The sequence below is a fragment of the Dromaius novaehollandiae genome, chromosome 3 (assembly GCF_036370855.1).
Source record: "Dromaius novaehollandiae isolate bDroNov1 chromosome 3, bDroNov1.hap1, whole genome shotgun sequence".
Taxonomy (NCBI): Eukaryota; Metazoa; Chordata; class Aves; order Casuariiformes; family Dromaiidae; genus Dromaius; species Dromaius novaehollandiae.
Window position 1 is genome coordinate 80608308 of NC_088100.1, and position 20730 is coordinate 80629037.

General features: G+C 35.9%; 1 protein-coding gene across 12 annotated transcripts in view; it reads left to right on the forward strand.

Annotated features, from left to right (window-relative positions):
• The window catches only part of SIPA1L2 (signal induced proliferation associated 1 like 2), a 152314-nt gene that overhangs the window by 89417 nt on the left and 42167 nt on the right, over positions 1-20730 (forward strand). For all 12 annotated transcript variants that reach the window (XM_026117337.2, XM_026117341.2, XM_064509250.1 and 9 more), the window contains one exon: positions 4913-5187. In XM_026117337.2, the coding sequence (XP_025973122.1) occupies positions 4913-5187 (275 nt within the window). The remainder of the gene's footprint in view (positions 1-4912; positions 5188-20730) is intronic.

A 20730-nucleotide genomic window follows, 5' to 3' on the forward strand; every position in this document is an offset into this window, starting at 1 on the left:
GATGACCCAGCTAGCAAAACTGTCCTGTAACTACTCCAGTTAGTACAAATGAACTGACAGGAGCTCCAAGGTAAAAATGCTGATGTGTCTTCTTCATTTGGTTATACTTTTCCCTTTGGCCATAATTTCAGTCATCTTAATGGTGTCAGTTTTGTTTGTATTAGAAAGCTTTCTACTGAAAAGAAATCATTATGCTTACCATTTTCACATTGGAAGAGCTGGATTGCAGGACTAGAGCTAATGTTTTAGGGCCTTTTTGGTTCTGCAGTCACATTTAGCATTGCACAGTATCGTCCTTTAAATAATCACCTTTTTCTTCCAAAATACATTTAATCTTTCAATAGATTAATGTCTTTAGACCCCTTTTGTCACTGTTATATTATCCTTTTCATTATGGTCTTCACTTTCACTTTCCTTACACAGATGTTTTCCTTCTGAAAAACGGTGTACTCTTAGTCTACTGCTATAAAGGTATTGCTAAAATAAAACTATAAATTGCTTAAAGAAGATAAGGTTCAAAGCTTTAGTGAAAGCTTCTGCTGTCATCAGTGATGACAATTTATTTTGCTGTTTATCACTTCTTCTGTCTTACAAAATACGTAAAATTATTTAAATGTTTAAATTATTTAAAATTTTTAAATTTCTGAGGATAGATCTTTATAATTCAGCTGTTAGAAACATCAAACAAAGTGCTTATCTATAAAAATGATAACTTTGAGACAACTGTTATTGCAGTTTCACTCTTTGATTTGAATGGTCTCCTATTTTATTCAGAAGTAACCATCTGTTACAGTATAGTATTGTTTAATTGACTAAAATACTTCTTCTTTTTATGATCAGATTTTGGCCTAAATAATTTCAAATTGGCTTTAAACCTCAAAAATTTAGCATCAGCTATTGCTAAGTTTACAAGAATATTAACTTCAAGTATTTACTCTCATTAACCCTGACCACCTCCTATTTTACTCCTAGCCATCCAACTTTCACATTGCTTAAAAGAATTAGCTGTCATACTTGTTTAAAAACTTTGTTCTTCCCCTCTTTTCTTAGCTCATATTTTTCTCCTTTTCCTCTGTTTTTCCCTCTCTCTTTTGAAAGCTGAATATTAATATTTAGTCATTTTAGGATGTTGAATACTCTCTGGACAGTCCTTATATACATTTAGACACAGAAGCTCAGAGGTGACCTTTACAAACACTAAATGTTATGTAAAACTCTGATTCAACACTGCAGATGTATACTTTAAAACCCTTTTAACTGGCTCAGAACACAGCTAAGATCAACAAACACATATGCCAGTGGAGGCTAAAGATGAAAGCTCAAACTGTGATGTAATATCAGACTTCAGTGACCAGAAGATTAACCCTTTCCAGTCACTAGTAAGATAATTTCTTAAAGAAGAATATAAAGAGAATAAAGGGAATAAAAAAAGAGAATAAAATATTGTAGTTACTAAATGAGATTTTGAAAGAGATAACTACGTTTTATTCTCTGGCTTCAAATTGTGCTGATGAATAGGGAAGACTTTGTGAATATCTAGATTAAGAAAAGATGTGAAAAGCTGCAGAGTAGCAGATTGTGATTTTGGTTTGGACCAAAAGAATCAGTTCTGGGGTAGAAAAAAACAGCTGGGATTTGTCAAGCTGAAGTCAAATCTGCATTTGTGAGGGAGAATATCTAGTGATACAGAACAGAGAGAGAAAAGGAAAAGCAAACTGTAGACAAACTAGGCTGGCTCTGTTTGAGGACAGAAAAAGTCATGGATCTGAGCATTAGGATCATAGATACTGGCAGAGTGATTTAAGATTAAATAAAAATTCTGGATCTTTGGGTACACTAAAATACCTCACTTTCTTCATGGGATTTAAAGTACCTTCATCAATTTTAAGTTCATCTGTATTAAGGGCGTACAGAGAAGCCATGTCTTAGATTGTGCACAACCACATGTTCAGGAAAATAACCAAATAAACAAAAAAAACCTGTTTTGAAGTGGAGCAACACTATGTTTCATGTGACATTACTATGTAACTTACAATGTCACCTTTTAGGGGTTATACCTTTGGAGGACTTGAGGTCTCCTGGAATCCTTTTTACTTTGCTTTGGAAAGAGCTGAATCTATGGCAGGAATGTTTATCTTCCTTCTTCTTTAACTTTTGAATATTTAACTAACTTGAAGGAGTTCTGAAAGCTCTAAGTTGGGGAAATCCATATGTTTTGGCTAGTGTGTTTATCCTTGGCAATATCCTATAATCGTGACAAAACAGCAAAGAAGTGTCTGCCTCAGAAGAATTTTTGTGTGCTCTGGTAAAGATAAAATTCCGTCTCTCAGCTGGGCTCCTGAATCTCCATTTCACTGCATGACTAAATATTGTATATATTTTAGAAACTTGTGACAGAAGTGCAGGGAAACTTTTGAAGAGCTGAAAATTTTAACTTTTAACTTTTCTAGTTTACAAGTTTTGAGAGTCTGTTGAAAATTAGCCAAGACTGATAAAGGTCAGACCTGGAAAAAAAGAGTTAAAGCTTAAAGCTTTCAGCTTTTTGAATAACTCTAATCCTATATGCACAGTTATGTTAGAAACATCAGATTATCTTTATAATAATTTAAGGAAACTTTTTGATGTGGCATTAATATACATTGCACTTGCTTTAGTAAAAGTTAATGAAAGTTGTGTTTAAAATGGAAAGCTTCTAAAAGAAACCAGTAACTTAGAGCTGAATAATGACAAAGGAAACCGCTGTTGTTTTTAAAAAGAAAGACCCAGAACACTATTTGTAAACAAAAACTACAGAATATATTTTGGACATCTCAATAATGACTTTCACATTTCAACTTTGAAGCCCATATTTTCAAAAATAACTGGAGGCTTTAGGAACTCAACTTGCTACAGTTTAAGTAGCCTGAATTTGCCAAACAATGATTCTCAGAGTACCAGGCCCTTGCAAGTTGTCTAACTTCAGAACTCAATGAAGATTAGCCCTTAATGTATGAGTAACCGGATTTCATGATCTTGAGTTTACTGCAGGTTAAAAGTACGAGCATGGATCAACTCCTTCAGATCAGCAAATGTACAATAACTTATTGTCCTGTGGCACTTTATTCTCATATGTATTGTTTCTCATTTTTTCTGCTGGATGACAGATACCATGTGGAAAATATTCTGTAAAGGCAATAGTGGGAGTGCTTTAAAACTAAGACAGTAACTTACTGTCTTAGTGCTGTTACTTACAGAGTAACAGTGACTTTCTGCTGGCCAGGTTATGGGCATAAGTCATGTAAACACTCCAAAGCTTTTCCAGTCAGCCACTGGATTTGGGAAGGGAGTAGAAATTAGACCTCCTATCCCTGACACTAAAACAGACTTGGACAATGAAGGCTTGTCTAAATAGGGAGTGTACAAAGGAAACTACAAAAGTAACTTGCAGCTTAATGCTTACTGTATGTTCAATTTCCTTTGTGGGTGGTGGGGGACACTTTCACGACGGTTGCTGATGCTGTGCAGTCCTGAGTTAGGCTGGATAATGCCCCCGTGGGAAGTGCACAATAAGCTAGGGAGCTAGTCTCCCCAGATTCCTGCTCATAAAGTCAATGGAGAAGGAAAAAGACTGCTAAAAACAGGCTCCTGCATTTAACTCAAGCTCTAGAACAACCCTGGGAGAGACCTATCCTATACAGCTGATGAAACAGAGACACTAGCCTCCCAATTTAAGCACCTTAAATTAGATGCCTGAATTTGGGTAATGTATGTACCTTTGTAATGCATACTAAAAGCAATTGTAAGCAGCATGAGTAAGTGTGGAATAAGGTGTGCTGAAGAACTGCTCTTAATGCAGTGTAAACTTAAGAAGATCATTTGACCTGTGTTGTAACGGATGAATCTTTAAAGAGCAGATATTTGCCTTGCAGAAGTGTTGTCAAGGACTTTGAGATCTTTTGAGTAATACGCATTACGCACAAAGTTTTTTGATAATGTGATTGCTAAGTTTTAGTTTTAAGTGTAACAGTGGAACTAAAATAAGTACTGGTTTTGTGACATTGACTGGAGGGAATGTTAGTGTGACTCATAAACTTAGCTTGTAATGTGAACTAGAATTTGGTCTTCTGAGAGGTGAAAGACTGGTGCATACATATCCCAGCGTACACAGTTTTATGATTATGGTTTACTGGGTAAAATTTTTGAGGATTTGTTAGATAGTACATAAAAATAAACCTGCTTAGCAAAATCTGAATTTGAAGTTCTTGATTACTCTATATAATGACAGAATTACTTCTAATTGAATACGAAAAATCTCAGTTTTCTGGTTGTAAATTTCCCAGTGGCATGAGCAATCTTATCCCATTTTAATGATGTCTATATCTGGAGATGGTACTAGTTAGGAATCTGATTGCAAGGCAAAGTAGATCAATATGATCTTTGTTGCTAAGGGCTGGAGGAAGAAAAGCTGCTAGAACCGGAGCTTTTCATTCAGTGTGGCTTATCTTATCATCAAGTTTAATACTGTTAAATACTGAAGAAATAATGCCCGCACACCTGCACTCAGTCAGCCAACAAGAATGAAGTAACTGACAGGATTGCATTTTGCTTTGTTTCTGTTTTGAGGCTGAAGCAGCTGTTAAGATTTCTATAAGATATGAATGATCTTGTGTTGAGGGGGAGAGGAGGAATTTGACACAGGACAGCTGGTTGCTCCAGGGATGTCAGATTTTAGGATTGTGAAGTGTTTTGTTCATTTTGTTTTAAGCAGGAAACTTTATTCACCACAAATGTCAAAATAATTGTTAGCATTAGTATACTGAGGATATTTAATGTCAAGCTATACATGGCTTTATAATATTTGAAAATTGATCTGTTTGTGTGTCCAGAGAACTTAGTGTCCTGACAATAGCTTAACAATCTGATGCTTCTTTAGATAGTGACTAGAGGATGTGAAACCACAGAAATGACCCTTCGGAGGAATGGCTTGGGCCAGCTTGGATTCCACGTGAACTTTGAAGGAATTGTGGCAGATGTGGAGCCCTTTGGTTTTGCATGGAAGGCAGGCTTAAGGCAAGGGAGCCGCCTGGTTGAGATCTGTAAAGTGGCTGTGGCGACTTTGACTCACGAACAAATGATTGACCTTTTACGCACATCGGTCACAGTAAAGGTGGTAATTATTCAGCCACACGAGGATGGAGCACCTAGAAGGTAAGTAGTAACAGCCCTTAATGTGACATTTTCTTTTTTTTCTTTTTCCTTTGGTGCTGCTTTGCCTGTGGCTTTTTTATTAGAGGCACTCAGGAAATGAATATTGTGTCTTGTATTTGGTGATACTAGTATTTTGACTATTAAAGCAATTTTTTCCCCCCAAATCCATGTGGCCTTGAAATAGAAGATAAAATGGGATCCTCTAAGAAATTTAGTGAGAAACTTAGGTTTATACAGCTTGAAAGGGTAAGAAGTGAGCCTGAACTGCTGTAAAACCTGATGGGACTTCTTTTCTGCCACAGGATTTTTATTTTATTGTATCTTAATACTAATTTTGAAAATTGGGTATCCTTGTCTGAAAAATATATGTTTTCTTTCTTTGAAGTTTCTTTGACTCCCAACTATTGAAATTGAACTTTTCTATTCCTTATATTGAAATTTTAACAAAGCAACTAGTGAAACATTGGGTTCAGATTATCTATGGTATCAGGCCTTATACTCCTCCTCATTTTCTCTACATATATGATTTATTTATATTAAAGGTTGAATCACATCAATGAAATCATTAGTTAAAGCTAAGAAATCTTGCTGCAACATGAAATAAGTGAGCACACGCACTCAGGAAAACTGTAATAAAGATTATTGTAATGACTGTACTATCGCTTTCAGGGACAAAATGCAACACTCTTCTGTCAGTGTTCCTTTATTTTTTATGGTGACCAAAAGAATACATTTTGTTCTTTCCATTTTGAATATTATTGTGGTAGATAAGGAGGTGGTAACATTTAAAACTTTGTAACAGTCTGACTTTATTTCTCACATACTTTATCTAGGCGTTGTTAATTTGGTTCATTCTGAATGAGAACTATACCAGAGTAAATTGAATTACTTACTCGTTTCTTTTAGAAGGCCTTTTTTAAATCTCTTGTTGATTTTCAATTTAACAGAAAAAGCATTAGTGTGTTGCTCTTGGCAAGACAACAAGCCATAAAATTTTACATAGCATGCAGCACTATGAAGTTAGTGCCAGCTATACATGAATACTGGTGTGCTTCTATTTAGTTGGTGGCAATTCTCCAAGTAGTCATTGGCCTGACGAATGACACAGACGTGCCCTTACCTGTCTCAACCTGCATGTTGAAGCTTTGGGTTCCTTTTCGAAGAAAACATCTGTGAATATAGAATACTAACGTTTTGCTTAGTTGGGTAGAATTTGCAATTAAGCCTCTCTGTGCTTTGCTTTGCTCTGCTCACCATCTGCTTCTGGGTATGAGTTTTCACTGGCTTGTTTAGTATACATCTCCAAGCTGTTTACAATATATAAGCCTAATGACCTGATCCTATTATATTAAAGGTAAAACATGTATTTTATAGTCTGTGATAGAAAAATGCATATTGTATGAACTGTTTGTATCTTTTTGACGCATTTTTAGAAATAAAATGTTAAAATCCCAAATCAGTGTAAGATACACGGCACTCAATCTATGTGTAGGAAGAGTTCTAAGTGAGTGACACTGAACTGGGAAAAATCATCTGCAAAGCTGTTCTTGTTTATAAATTTTTTGTTTTTTCTAAAACTGTGAAACTAATTATTAAGACACAGGTATATATTATTTTTTAAAGTATGTTCTATTCTAAAATGCGAAAAACAATTCCTTCCAGCTTCACCTCTCTAATATAAAAATGCAATCTTCATTAATGCCTCTTTCTATCAAATATCAGCTTCTCAGTGAAACAAAAGGCCCCTCATCTGTTCCCCCTCACCAAGTATGACTAGTGTTTTTTTTTTTACCCAATCTGAAAGGGATATGATATCCCGAAAGTTTTGAGCTTGTCTTTCTTCAATGTTTACAATCTGAATAGAACAGACAGAAAGCAGTATACGTATCAAGTGATGAGACTGACAGTTTCAGATGACAAGCACCACCTACGATACTGTTTGTGTAAAATATATTAATGGGAGGTAGAGGAGAAGGCAGAAAGGCACAAGTTACCAGAGGTTTGAAGAAAGAGGTAGTCTTTTGAACTATAATTACAGCTACTTACTTACTAAAACCTGTGCAAATCCATGTTCCTGTCCTCAACTCAATTACTTGTCTCAGTCATCTGCTATGTCTTGTCTTTTATAATCATAGAATCACAGAGTGGCTGAGGTTGGAAGGGACCTCTGGAGATGATCTAATCCAACGGCCTTGGTAAAAGCAGGGTTAACTGTAGAAGGTTGCTCAGAGCTGTGTCCAGTTGGGTTTTGAATATTTCTAAGGATGGAGACTCCACAGCCTCTCTGGACAACGTGTTCTAGTGTTCAATCATCCTTAAAGTTAAAAAAACCAAACCCCCCCCAAAAAACACACTTCAATGTTTTAATGGAATTTCCTGTATTTCAGTTTGTGCCCACTGCCTCTTGTCCTTTTAGTGGATACCTACCAGTGAGAAGAGTCTGGCTCTGTCTTCTTTATATCCTCCCATCAGGTATTTACACACATTGATAAGATCCCCTCTGAGCCTTCTCTTCTCCAGACTAAACAGTCCCAGCTCTCCCAGCTGGCTTCTCCTCGTATGACAGGTGCTCCAGTCCTTTAATCACCTTAGTGGTCTTTATCCTGACTTGCTCCAGTACATCTATGTCTATCTTGTACTGGGGAACCTAGAACTGACCATGGCACTGCCAAAGTCCCCTCAAAATACTCCAGTATTCCAGTACTCTTAGTACTCCAGATGTGGTCTCTTCTAGGCTTTAGTCTCCTCTGGGTCTAACTGCTAATATAAATGGGTTCAGAACTGATTGGTTTTTGTTTTTACCACAGTTTAAATATTAAAGTTAATAGCAAAATTAAGTTGCTTCTGTTGCTTGTAAAACACAAAGAAGCAGAAAACTTAAGGAGTAGGTTCTCTGAATTCTTGAAATGATGGTACATTGCATTATTGGGTACCTCCAGAAAAATACTGGTGTGATATCATGATCAAGAAGTGCTTTTTTTTTTTAATAAGGTGTTTTAAAATGTCTTTCTCTTCTTCCTTTTTCTCCATTTTAACATGAATGAAAATCAGTAGAAGTTTAGTGACTCTCCAAGCTATTAAGAGAAAACTGGAAAATCTAAGTAAAAATAATCAAAGGTTGTAGTGAAATAGCTTGTTTGTTTTTAAAAATGAAACTTTTTGGTTAAGTAGACATGAGTTTCTTTAATAAAATGGCTGTGTATAAATTCCAGCCCAGCTTATTATTTCCACCTTTGCTTATGTTTAGTCTCTTGGATTTTTGTTTTACTGAATTTTTAATGTTCACTACATTGCTCACAAATTGAATTCATTAACATTTATCAAAACTATTTGAAGTGATATGTTCCCTTTTTGTAAATGAAAGCTTAAACATTGAACGAGTCTGATTTAACTATTGGTCACTCTGTCCCTTAAAGTAGCTGTGAAAACCTTTTGCAGATGATACTTTCCTCCTGAAAAGTTAATCCAGCTTTTCTTCTACTTGTATATTCATCAATGTTAGTAGTATTCACAGCATCACAGAATGGTTGAGGTGGGAAAGGACCTCTGCAGATTATCTAGTTCAATCCTCCTGCTCAAGCAGGGTCAGCTAGAGCAGGTTGCCCAGGACCCTATCCAGATGGCTTTTGAATATCTCCAAGTATGAAGGCTCCACAGCCTCTCTGGGCAACTTATTCCAGTTAAGGCAGGTGTGCCTGCTCATCAGGAGAGAACTTTTTCCACTGTCAAGTAGCTCTAGTAATTACCAAATAATACTCAAAACAGACATATTTCCTTCAAAGTTTGGGGTGTAGTCTAATCCTTGATCCCTACAGCCTGTACATGTGTGGAAGAAGAATGGTATAGAAATAGGAGAAAGCTTCACATGTATGTTCTAAGAATTCTTGCTTTCATTCACAGGTGGCTTTAGAGGTTTACTTGTAAGATGATACTTCATTCTGTCTGGCAGGTGTAGAATAGTGGATTTGGGGGCTGAAGTAAGCACCTTGAAAGTTTAACTCATTCTACAGAGCATATGGTCTTCTGACAGTGGGAATTTTCTTTTCTCTGTGTTTCAGTCTTATTCCTCAGGGTAAATATTGGTGACTATTACAAATTTTCTGTTCATGCGTAATTACTTTAAATGCCAAAATCTGGGATTTCAAGTTCAGCCACTAGCTTAAGCTTATCTTTTTGTCATCAGTGAGTAGATGTTGATTTACATCAGTTTTTATGTTTTTACAAGAGTCAGTTGAATTAAAAATTGGCACTCATTTATATTTATATTTTATTTTAGCCCCCCCAAAATGTAAGTTTCATGGAATATCCCCATTTATCACTTTAGTAATGCCTATCTTCTAATTACTGAGGTAATGAGTAGGTTTCCACTGCTTGAAAGAGAAGTAGTTGCTGCTCAACTCTGTTGAGTTTTAGGAATACAGGGCAGCGCGGACTTTCTCTTTGGGTTGCTTATTAGCTGTGGTTCCTTGCTGGGATCAAATTCTGAAGTGAGTTTACACAGATTGGATATGAGTGCCATGGAGTGTCTTGGGAATTATACCCTTCAAATGAAGATGATTTTCAAGTATTCAAGGGTGTTCCCAGAACAGTCTCAGTCCCTTGGAAAAATATCAGCTGAAGTGGAGATGTTTAATCAAGTTCTTAACTTGATCTTTTTATGAAAGCTTACTCACAATATAATCCTCAGTCCTTCACTCTTTATATGAAAGGATATATATATGTGTGCATACACTAAGAATATTAGCAATGAACTATTAACAATGAATTTAATTTATGTTGCTAAATACATGGTATTAATTTATTTCAGCGCAAAAATAAATTACTTGAAATGTTGAAGACAAATTAATGTTACAGAGTGATTAGGAAATTACTTCATGCAATATATCAGAGGAAAATTTGCTCAATAAATGTGTTCCATTACTTTCTTAGCACAGATCCTTCTGTATTCAGTCTTGATAGCAGTATATGCAAAAGCAATCATGGGATAAGGCCTTTCATTTGCTATCCTGCAAATTTAATGAACAAAGCTCCTACTGTTGTCAGTTTGCTCCAGCAGTTAAATAATCACACAAACTGAGAAATCATAGTTATTTGTATGGCACCAGGCTGATATTTAAATAGAAAGAAGAAATTGCTTTTTTAAAGCATAAATTCCTTCAATTACAGTGCAGTATTAGAACAAACATGCTGGTCAGTGTATTCAGATCTGAATAAGGTATCCTTGTGTCATATTTGTTTCTATGTTAAGTCTTTCTCTTTGGAATTTTTGACTTGTTCTTCTGTTGTTGTCACTGTTACCTCCTATCATAGAGTGTAAGCTGGGATTATACATATTTTAACAGGAAATTAATGGCATTAGTTCTAATTTTCTTTCACTGGTATTGTCACAGTAATGCTCAAAGATACTATATGCTTTAATCAGTCAAATCTCATCAAGGAATTCATGTAGTTCTAAAATCCTTTTTAAACTGTAAAGATGGGGCATTCCATTAGAGACTTACTTATTGCATGGAAGCTTATGTGTCTGTTTTAGTTCAACATCCATTATATGCTGAAAATGTTCTTAAGAAACAGTTTCCAGAAAGTTTAAAAAAATGAACAAAACTAAAAATGAATTTTCTAGTGATGGACAAGAAACAAAAGCTCAAGCACTATCACTGTAAGAGATGTGGCAGTAGTAGTTTCCCCCTGTTTGCTTGAGCAAGTAACTGTTCAAAAAGATTTTTTGGTTGTTTCTCTGCTGCTGCAGATAATTTTGAAAACTTAAATATTTTAAAACTATAATTGGAACTTCTTGCAGACTATATTAAGTACTACTGCATTTCTTTGAAGCTGTTTTATTCTCTTGAACTTTACAAATTCTTTTTTTAACAATTAAAATAAGTGTAATGGCATTCTGCATTTGCCATTTCTGAAGCTTGTTCCTCTTGAATGAGTGTGACCATATTAAACAATCTTGTTTCTAGGTGGTCTTTTTTGTTTTTGTTTTTTAAGAAAGAGATGACCAGCAGAGTATAGAATGTTTGGAAGAATGTTTTTTGGAAGTGGGAGGGCTTAATTAATGGAGGAGTCCAGATCTTTCAAGGGTGTTTGCCATAAGCTGGATTGTTCATAAGCCGTTCTTTGATCCCTAGACCTGAGAGCAGGTAGAATAGTTTCTTAAGATAAGCATTCCAGGCTAGAATGAACTTGCAGTCTAAAATCACTGGCATCATACTGCCAGACTGACAACATTTGAGGCAGGTTAAAGCAAAAAAACCTTTTTTAAAAATTTTTGGTTGTACAGGTTGAGTTTGGTTGTACAAGCAGAGTTTCAATGTACCAAATCTTTGAATTACAATCACTGCTACTAACCTGAGAAGGCTGAAAATACCTGAATTTTGTAATTTGAAAGCTCTAGAATATTTTTTTTTAGAGATAACTGAAAGAACCAACAGAAAGGAAATATAATGTTATTTATGTGAAGCCACTTGCAAAAGTAAATTCTCTGTACCAAACACAGCATAAATAAAGGTGGTAGAAAATGCTTAGCTTTCTTTCCTGTCAGAATTAGTGTTTGTTGTAGCATTATTAGATTCAGGGCATGCGATTTGCATGTGCTGTGATCTAGCCTGATGTAGAGAAACTCTTGGCGAAAAAGAATCCTCTTAGAACTCTGATTGGCACCAGAGATTTTAACCTTTAGCTGTTACATTTTAAGTGCAAGCCCTAATAAAGTGGTCAATGTCACAGTAAGATCTTTTGGCCTTCCCCCTCCCCTTTTCCACCATTCCTTCTGCCTTTGACAGGGTGGCAGCACCAGCAAACAACGGAGTTTAGGCATATGGGATGTGCTTACCTCTTTCTCCATCTTTAATATGTCTGTCATCAGGCTATAGAAAATGTTTGTCTTGTCTCTTCTCTAAAAAACCTAAACATGATGGTTTCATTCTGCAACAAGAAAAAACAAAGACTATTTTTTTAAGAAAACAAGAAATTGCTTTCTAACTGCCCTTTTTAAGCTTCATTTTCCTCATTATGATTTTTAAAGAAAAGGATGTGTGAAGCCGGCCTTGGCTGGTACATGCAATTTGCATTTGAAGATATTCTCTTAAATTCTTTGTACTTAAGAGAGTAAGAATAAGTATTATATAGAATAAGTATATAATCCTTGAGGAGCTGAACCTTTATTGTACTTGCAATATTTTTCTATTTTAATTTGTATTTAGCCTTTCAGGAAATCCTAGTGAATGTATATAACATATGCTCTTCTCCACCCAGAAATAATCTGATTCTAATAAACAACTAAAAGCTAAAAAGGTACAAAGTCGAAAGCAGTTGTCTGATGCTTATCATATTTCAGATCCAAACAAAAAATCTTTGAGTTTTCCTTACACTTGATTATGGATGATACTCCTAGCAGAGGCATTTATAACTATTAAAAGTTGATTATGTGTACTGTTATTGCAGTAAAGAAAAAAATAAAACTACGAGGAAAGTTCTGATTCTCTCTATGGAGACATGTACATTGGAGTTCCAGATTCTTTTTCTTCCTTTGCTCTATTATTCAACAGGATTTACACAATTCAGGAGAACCACATGCTTTTGGCATTTTGAAACCTGTTATTTTATTTACTCGATTCTGGGTCGGCAGAAAAAAAATTTATTTATCTTTGTATATATGCACCTAATATTATTTAAAAGATTTTTTTAGCACCCATTATTGATATGTCTGGGTTAGAATGTGTGATATTTTTGCAGCGATTGCAATGGATTTGATCTTTACCTCACTGAAAACTTTTTTTGGTTCATAGAATCATAGGATAATTCAGGTTGGAAGGGATCTCACAGGATTATCCAGCTCAACCTCTTTCTCAAAGCAGAGTCAGCTGTGAGGTCAGACCATGTCATTTAGGGCTTTATCCAGTCAGGGCTTCAAAGTCCAAGAACGGAGACTGCACAGCCTCTCTCTGGGAAGCTTATTCCACTTGGTTTCTGTTGATAAGGATCATTGTGTTTCCTTAAGAAATAATATTTAATATACTTTTAATTTTCTCCTTTCATCAGAAAGGAACAGAAAAGACGTGTGTGTGTGTGTGCGTGTATGTATGTGTGTGTGATTTATTCTATAAAATAAAGATAGCTGATCTGTTTTGGGCAACCCTAATGGCTATTTGGTGTTTGGTAACATTGACTAAGCAATTTTCCTCAATACTTAGCAACTCAAGTTAAAACAGTCTTCCACTGCTTATTTATATAACATCCCGTTTTAGTTGGTTTAAAGGTTTCCCACTTTGTTATCAGTGTGGAAAGAATATCCCAGGGTCTAGCTATATCAGAGAGTTTCATCTCTACTGGTAGGACATTTGCCAATTTGGAGTGATTTCTAGTTCCCCTTTCTTTATTTTTCATGTATCTGGAAAGTTTCTTGAAAAATCTGAATTTTAGGAGCTATAACAATGCAAATTGAATGAATCATTTACATTTCGTTCATATTGAGAGCAGAATTTCAAATCATGCAACATGCTGTTAAGTTTGTATGCATATTATCTTGTAAGGCAAAAATTGTATGTGTTTAAACAAACTTTCTTAAAGGGAAATGATTTATGTTAATTCCTTTAGAACTGTGCTTTTACTTTTAAGGGGCTACTTCAGCAGAAAAACATTGGTGAAATGATTATTATAAGTAAATGATCCTTACTTAAATTTTGAAAGAATGAAAGTAATTTCCAAGTATCATATGGGGTAGGATATTAAAAAGAAACTGCCATTGAATCACATCTGTGGTTTGATTTTACTTAATAAAGATAGTTTTTCTTCACTTTTCTTAAAGTAACAGAACCACAGTGACAAAGAACAATTGTATGAACAAATAGTTTGTTCCGTTATATGAATAAGTCAAACTTACAAATTGTAACCATTTATTCTGTATCGATAAAATAAGCTGTGTTTAACATCAGAAGATAGGGCAATTGCAGTTAGCACTTTATAGAGAGGATCCTGTACTTGAGAGTACAGAATTAAGTTCTAAAAAAATCAAGAAATTTGATTTCGTTTCTTCAAAATTCATATTCATTCAAATGAGAGATCTTTTCTTCATCCCTATGAAGATTCATTATGTTGATATATTTATGTGTGATTAATAAGAGATACAGCTGGCTTGCATCAGTGGAGAAAGTCTTCTGTCGTAAATATTCAGAGTGAGTTATAGCAAATTTGTGAAATAACATTCATAACAGAGGAATTTACATTGCTAAATCCTTTTGAAAGGCTTTGAAAACTGGGTGCTTCATCTTGTTTTCATAGTCCCATTTTAAATAATCACATCTTCCCTATTACTTTTTAAATATGTGACGATAGGTTTGGACATATAATTGGAAGTTCGACATTTATTTGTGCCTAGGTAAACAACTATATTTTTGTTTTTTAATTTTGTTTATCAAACAGAAATCTGTTGGGAAACCCATAAGAATCTTGTGCATTATAAAAGTTCACACAGGTTCCTGCTCATGGTTTTTTTTTGTTTGTTTGGGGTTTTTTTGTGGCAGTAGAGTAGTCTATTTTTTGGTGGAAATATCTGTTCTGAGAGAGGAATGTTTCCATCTTTGGCAGCCTACTGAGCTGATTACTATGTTCAGTTAATATGCAATGTTTCCCTCTGCTCTGCTTATGGAACTCCAATAGTGACTACAGGAGTCATTCTATATTCTTTAAGTGCTTTACCAGGACTCTTCAGAACAGATTATTCAACTGATGTTTTTTTCTCCTTAAATTTAGCACTTCTATTTCTGTCATTATGCAATATCTTGAAGAGTTAATTGCCTTCAATCTTTGAGCATTATTTCCTCCATGATGATTGAAAAATCCTTTAGGTAACACTGTATGTTAGTCATGTTTCTTTCCAAAATAGGCCAACTTTTAATACTGACTTTGAAATTTTGTGGTACCCTGTGACTCATTTATTGATTTATATTAGTGGACTTTAGGGTGTTTTCTACAAAATTACAAGGCAGACCAAATGTTTAGAGGGTAAATAAGATGTTTTTGTGGTACAGTGAGTCTCTACCCCTTTTAGTCTCCGTTCAGTGTTACCACTCTCAAGAATCTTACCACTGATCCTTTTTTTCCCCCCCTTTCCTTTGGATTGTGTCATCTCTAGCTGCCATCATTGAAATTGCCCTACTGACTCCTGCAAACAAACATTCTTTCAGTTGTTAAGCAGCTCTGGGTTTCATTGGGAAGGCTTTTACTATGCAGCATGTACATATACTGCTGAAGTGGAGAGAGATATTTAAAACACCTTTAATTTGACATCATCTATAGTGATGTGCAGAGAGAAGATTTTTGGACAAATTTTTTGTCATCCATCTCAATTACCTGCACTCATGATTCTAAACAATCTAAATGGAATTTTAGCTGACAGGCACTGCACTGTGGGCCTTGGAGCACACTTGGAGTATTCATACAGATGGACCCTGGTATATGGAACATGGCTTACAAGGACTGTACAGAGACTATCCATTGAGTTCAGGCTATTCATTATGACAATTTGGATACTAGATGCCAGGTCTCAGAAGCTCTTGAGCTCCAAATTGTTCATTTGGTCCATCAATTGAGGTAAAATCTTAACCATTTAGATTATGCTTGAGGAATTTCTATCTTTCTGCATCAGAACTACGGTTGATCTGTCATTTATTTTCTGTAAAAGAGGAATGGATGAAAGTTCTGCATAGCAAAATTCAATGCATCTCCAGAACTTCATTTCATTAAATTGATCTTGAGATTAGTCTATCAAGGTGATTATCGTGGTGTGTGTAATTGCTGAAATTTGCTGATGTCGTCATAGTCATGTCTTGATGTCCTTTTGCTGTCTCAAATAAAGAAGGCAGATAATGCAGATTGAGAGCCTTTTTACTGCTCTAGGGAGTTACTTGGAAGAATATGATAGATCCTCCCACTGAAGTAAGAGTGTAATGTTTCCAAGGACACTCAATATCAAGGATGCTTGAAATCTACAGCTGAAAAAGTCAGTTGCTCTCTAAAGCTGGTTGGTGGAGGGATGAAGAAAGGGTCTGTAGGTGTGCTTGGTGGTTCAGTCAGTCCATCCTCCTATTCTTTCCTTCCTTTTTAAAACTATTGCGGTTCCAAAGATGCCATTTCTGACCTAGAAAGATATTTTAGTGCATGCAGGTTAGTATTTAGCTTTGTTGTTGAGTCAAGTCAGCAGATTTGTTTCTGTTCATCAAAAAAGATACATTGGTAAGTAATTAAATGGCATATCTATGAAGCCAAGCTTTATAGTTGCCTTTATATTTTGGATTCAATTGATTAAATCATGTAAAATATCTTTAGCTACTACTTCTTTAGGAATGATCCCTATATCTCCTTCTGATATGTCATTTTCCTCCCAGTCTTGTCTCTCCAATGTCTTAAAGACTACTTCAAAATTAGGTTTCATTCTAAACTCAGTGCTTTTAGAGCTGAAGCATTTTTGGTACTGTTCTCCTACTTTATTTCTCTTCCTTGTTACTTTTCACTTCCATTTCTTACGCTGCAGCCTCATACAACTTTTTCTTCCTAACGTTTGCTTTTCCCAGCCCTGGGTCTTCCAACAGTCCCTTCTCTTACAATCTCATAATGGATTTTGAAGGTTTTTCTTGTTTGTCTCTCTCTTTTCCCAGTGGTTCTTCCTTCTTGTCAATAAATTCACAAGCCTTTATTCCTTATAATTGTTATCTTTTGATGTGGTTGCCTCGTCTGCCTATTCTTTGGGATTTTGAAATGTGACTTGCTCTGCTTCTGTCCTAGCTTCCATCAACACAGACTGCAGGGGTTGGTGCTGCCTCACAATCATACAATTTATCAACTATGATCAACTTGTAGCATTTTTTTTCCTGTTTCCTGGATAGCTATTTTCATCCAGTGCATGTGTCCTATCTATTTTTCCTGTCATTCTCATACAACAATGGAGATGCGGAGGCTTTAAGGAGGACTCCAAATTTTTTTCAGCTCACCAATGCAAAGATTCTGTTTAAAACTGAATAGGAACAAAGATCAGGAGGACAATGAATGTATTTTGGGAGTATCTTGTATCCAGGAGAGCTGACTTCGGCCTGTTTAGGGACCTGCTTGGAAGAATCCCATGGTACAGGGCCCTAGACGGAACAAGGGTCCAAGAAAGCTGGTTGATATTCAAGGACCACCTCCTCCAAGCTCAAGAATGGTCCATCGCAACATACAGGAAATCAAGCAAAGGCAGCAGGAGGCCTGCATGGATAAACAAGGAGCTCCTGGCAAAACTCAGTAAAAAGGAGGTGTACAGAAGGTGGAAGCAGGGACAGGTAACCTGGGAGGAATATAGGGACATTGTCTGAGCATGCAGGGACAGGGCTAGGAAAGCCAAAGCCCACCTGGATTTTAATATGGTGAGGGTTGTCAAGGACAACAGGAAAGGCTTCTGTAAGTCCATCAACAGCAAAAGGAAGGCTAGGGGAAATGTGGGCCCACTGCTGAATGGGGCAGGCGTCCTGGTGAAAAAGGACACAAAAAAGGCAGGGGTACTGAATGCCTTCTTTGCCTCAGTCTTTACTGGTTAAGACCAGCCCTGAGAAATCTCAAGCCCAGGAGACCAGAGGGGAAGTATGGAGCAAGGAAGACTTACCCTTGGTGGAGGAGGAACAGGTTAGGGAACACTTAAGCCAGACAAGTCCATGCACCCTGACTAGATGCACCCGTGACTGCTGAGCGAGCTGGCTGATGTCGTTGCAAAGCCACACTCAGTCATCTTTGAAAGGTCATGGTAATCAGGAGAAGTTCCTGAGGACTGGAAGACAGCAAATGTCTCTCCTATCTTCAAGAAGGGCAAGGAGGAGGATCCAGGGAACTGCAGGGCAGACAGCCTGTCCTCAATCCCTGTGAAGGTGATGGTGCAGCTAATCCTGGAAGCCATTTTGAGGCACATGAAGGACAGGAAGGTTAATGGGAGTAGTCAGCATGGATTCACTAACCAACCTGATAGCCTTATACAACAAGATGCCTGGCTTGATAGATGAGAGGAGAGCAGTGGATGATGTTAATTTCAACTTCAGTAAGGCTAGAAAGCAGCTTTGCAGAAAAAGACCTAGGGTCCTAGTGGACACCAAGTTGGACATAAGCCAGCAGTGTGCACTTGCAGCAAAGAAGGCCAACTGCATCCTGCACTGTGTTAGGAAGCATGTTGCCAGCAGGTCCTTTGGGGCCTTGAACTAAAGTTCAATTGTAAGCAATTCAGTTTGGTTACCGCAGTAACAAATCATTCATAACAATGTATGAAATCTGCAGATTAAAAGCCATGTTTTTATCAGCTCTCAGTAACCCCAAATGCTACAGGGACTTAAACATGTGAAAATAATTTTAACCAAAAATCTATTTTTTCAAATGAATAGATTGGTGTCTATATGATAGCTTTACCAGATCAAGCCATGCTTTTTGTATTCTTTCATTTCTAGAATTTTACAGTGTTGGAAACTATTTTCATAAAATTTACCCAATATCATTGGGTTCCAAATACAGAAGTCATACCAAATACCTGATAGTGGTGGGATATAACAGAAAAGACAAAGCTGTCATGTAGTCATCAAGGTGGCAAACTCCTGATCATAATACATGAAAGCTTCTAACTTTTCTCTAGAGATTAACATTTACCTTTTTAACTAGCATATTAGTCTAATGCAGCTCCTTCAGGGAGCCTTTTACAAAACCTATGTATGGAATCTTGAATTAATATTGAAAGGTTTGGTTTGCATATTTTTAAAAATTTAATAATGTATTGTTACAGACTGCTTGAAAGTCATTTCAGACCACAGTGTTCCTTGCAGTAACACTTGAATATTGCAGATTTTTATAGTGGCCTCTTACATTTTAAGATACAGTCATCATCTATTAGCTGTATCATAGAGGCATATTCTATGTAACTACAGAGTAATTTATGAATAAAATTGTTTATAGGATAGTATGGATCTTGAACTGAAGAGAGTAGGAGTCTGTGTCTTTATGTTGGAAGACTGATTTACTTACTTTACAAACTGTAGTGAAGGACAGGAAATGCTCTTATTTCAGATGTGCACTTGAGACTTGGTCACACTTGCTTCATAAATAACATGAGTCTTTTTGAGTCAGTTTTTCAAAAAGCATTATATCAAGTATAATTGGAAAAGCTGTTTTAAATCCTATACATAGTTAAGATAACTTTAAAATATCTTTGTAAGACCATAAGATCTAGATTTGTCTTTATATAGTTTTTAAATTGAGTTAAAAGCTTTTGTTCAATGTCAGTGCCAATATATATTCTTCATCCGGTAGAATAAGTTAAAACACTGTAAGTTAGTTAACATTTCAACTAAATATTAATGGGAAATTGTATTTAATTTCATCTATTGTTTTAAAAAAAAATTCTTATTGGCTTGCAGGCATACAGTAACTGATTCTGTTTTTTTCCAGTATAGGAAGTAGCTATAATTAAGATTTTACATATCTTTGTATGATGCAATATCTGTTCTATAGGCACTGCTTTTCTATTTAAATGTTCAACCTTTACCATTTTTAAAGGCTTGGCACTTTTAAACTAAAAAAAAAAAAATCTCTATGACAAGGGAAGCCATATAAAGTAGTTCCATTTTAACCATGGACTTTATTTTTTTGCAAGCTACAAGGGTCATGTTGAGGCTCCACTTGCACTATTACTTTAGCAACTTCATGTGTTTTTGAATGTAAAAGCAGCATTTTTAGATTTTTACAGTGATTTTAATAGGGTTCTTCTGTAAACCTTTTTTTACAGGAAGAATGCCCTGAGTTATTTTGTCATTTGTCAGTTAGAGGCATACGTTTTAGTGAAGGAAATACATACAAACTTGCACAAAATTTGAGATTATTATTCTTTGCTGGGAAGGTTTGTTGTTTGCTGGTTTTATATGATGCTTTAGTTATCCAGCTAGCAAGCTGAGTCAGTAGTAGTAATGATCACTTTGGGTTTCAAAACCCATGGCTACTCTTATAGCACTTTCAGTACTCAAGGGGGAGTATCTACTGAGAAATAGAATAACAATTACATGTTACATACGTTTCTCCAGCTACTAAGAAAAAACTGTAACATCAATATCCTGACAATTAAAGATGGCCCCGGGGGGGGGGGGGGGCGGGGGAATGTCTTTCTAACACTTAAGGTAAAAAGGTACAAGGTAACAAGGAGGGAATGGTAACAAGGGAGGGAATTAAGTGATACTAAGAATTCAGCAGAGGAATAATAGAGATACACAGCTGTTTAACTTCCTGATCAAATAAGGACCAACTGTATAGATGGCCACACAAAAAATTATACAGTACACAAAATAATGTTAACGTTGCTAAGTCCTCTGTGCATTCTTTGTTCTGTTCCTTTTGTATATAAAGCTTTATGAAAGGCTTTAATTGAATAATCAATCTTATGTGATTTTTTTCCTTTGTGAACCTTCTATGTTCACTTAACATTATGGACCTGCTCTGGAAATGAATCAAGGTTGTATTGCTAGAGGCTATTGTCTCTTAGAC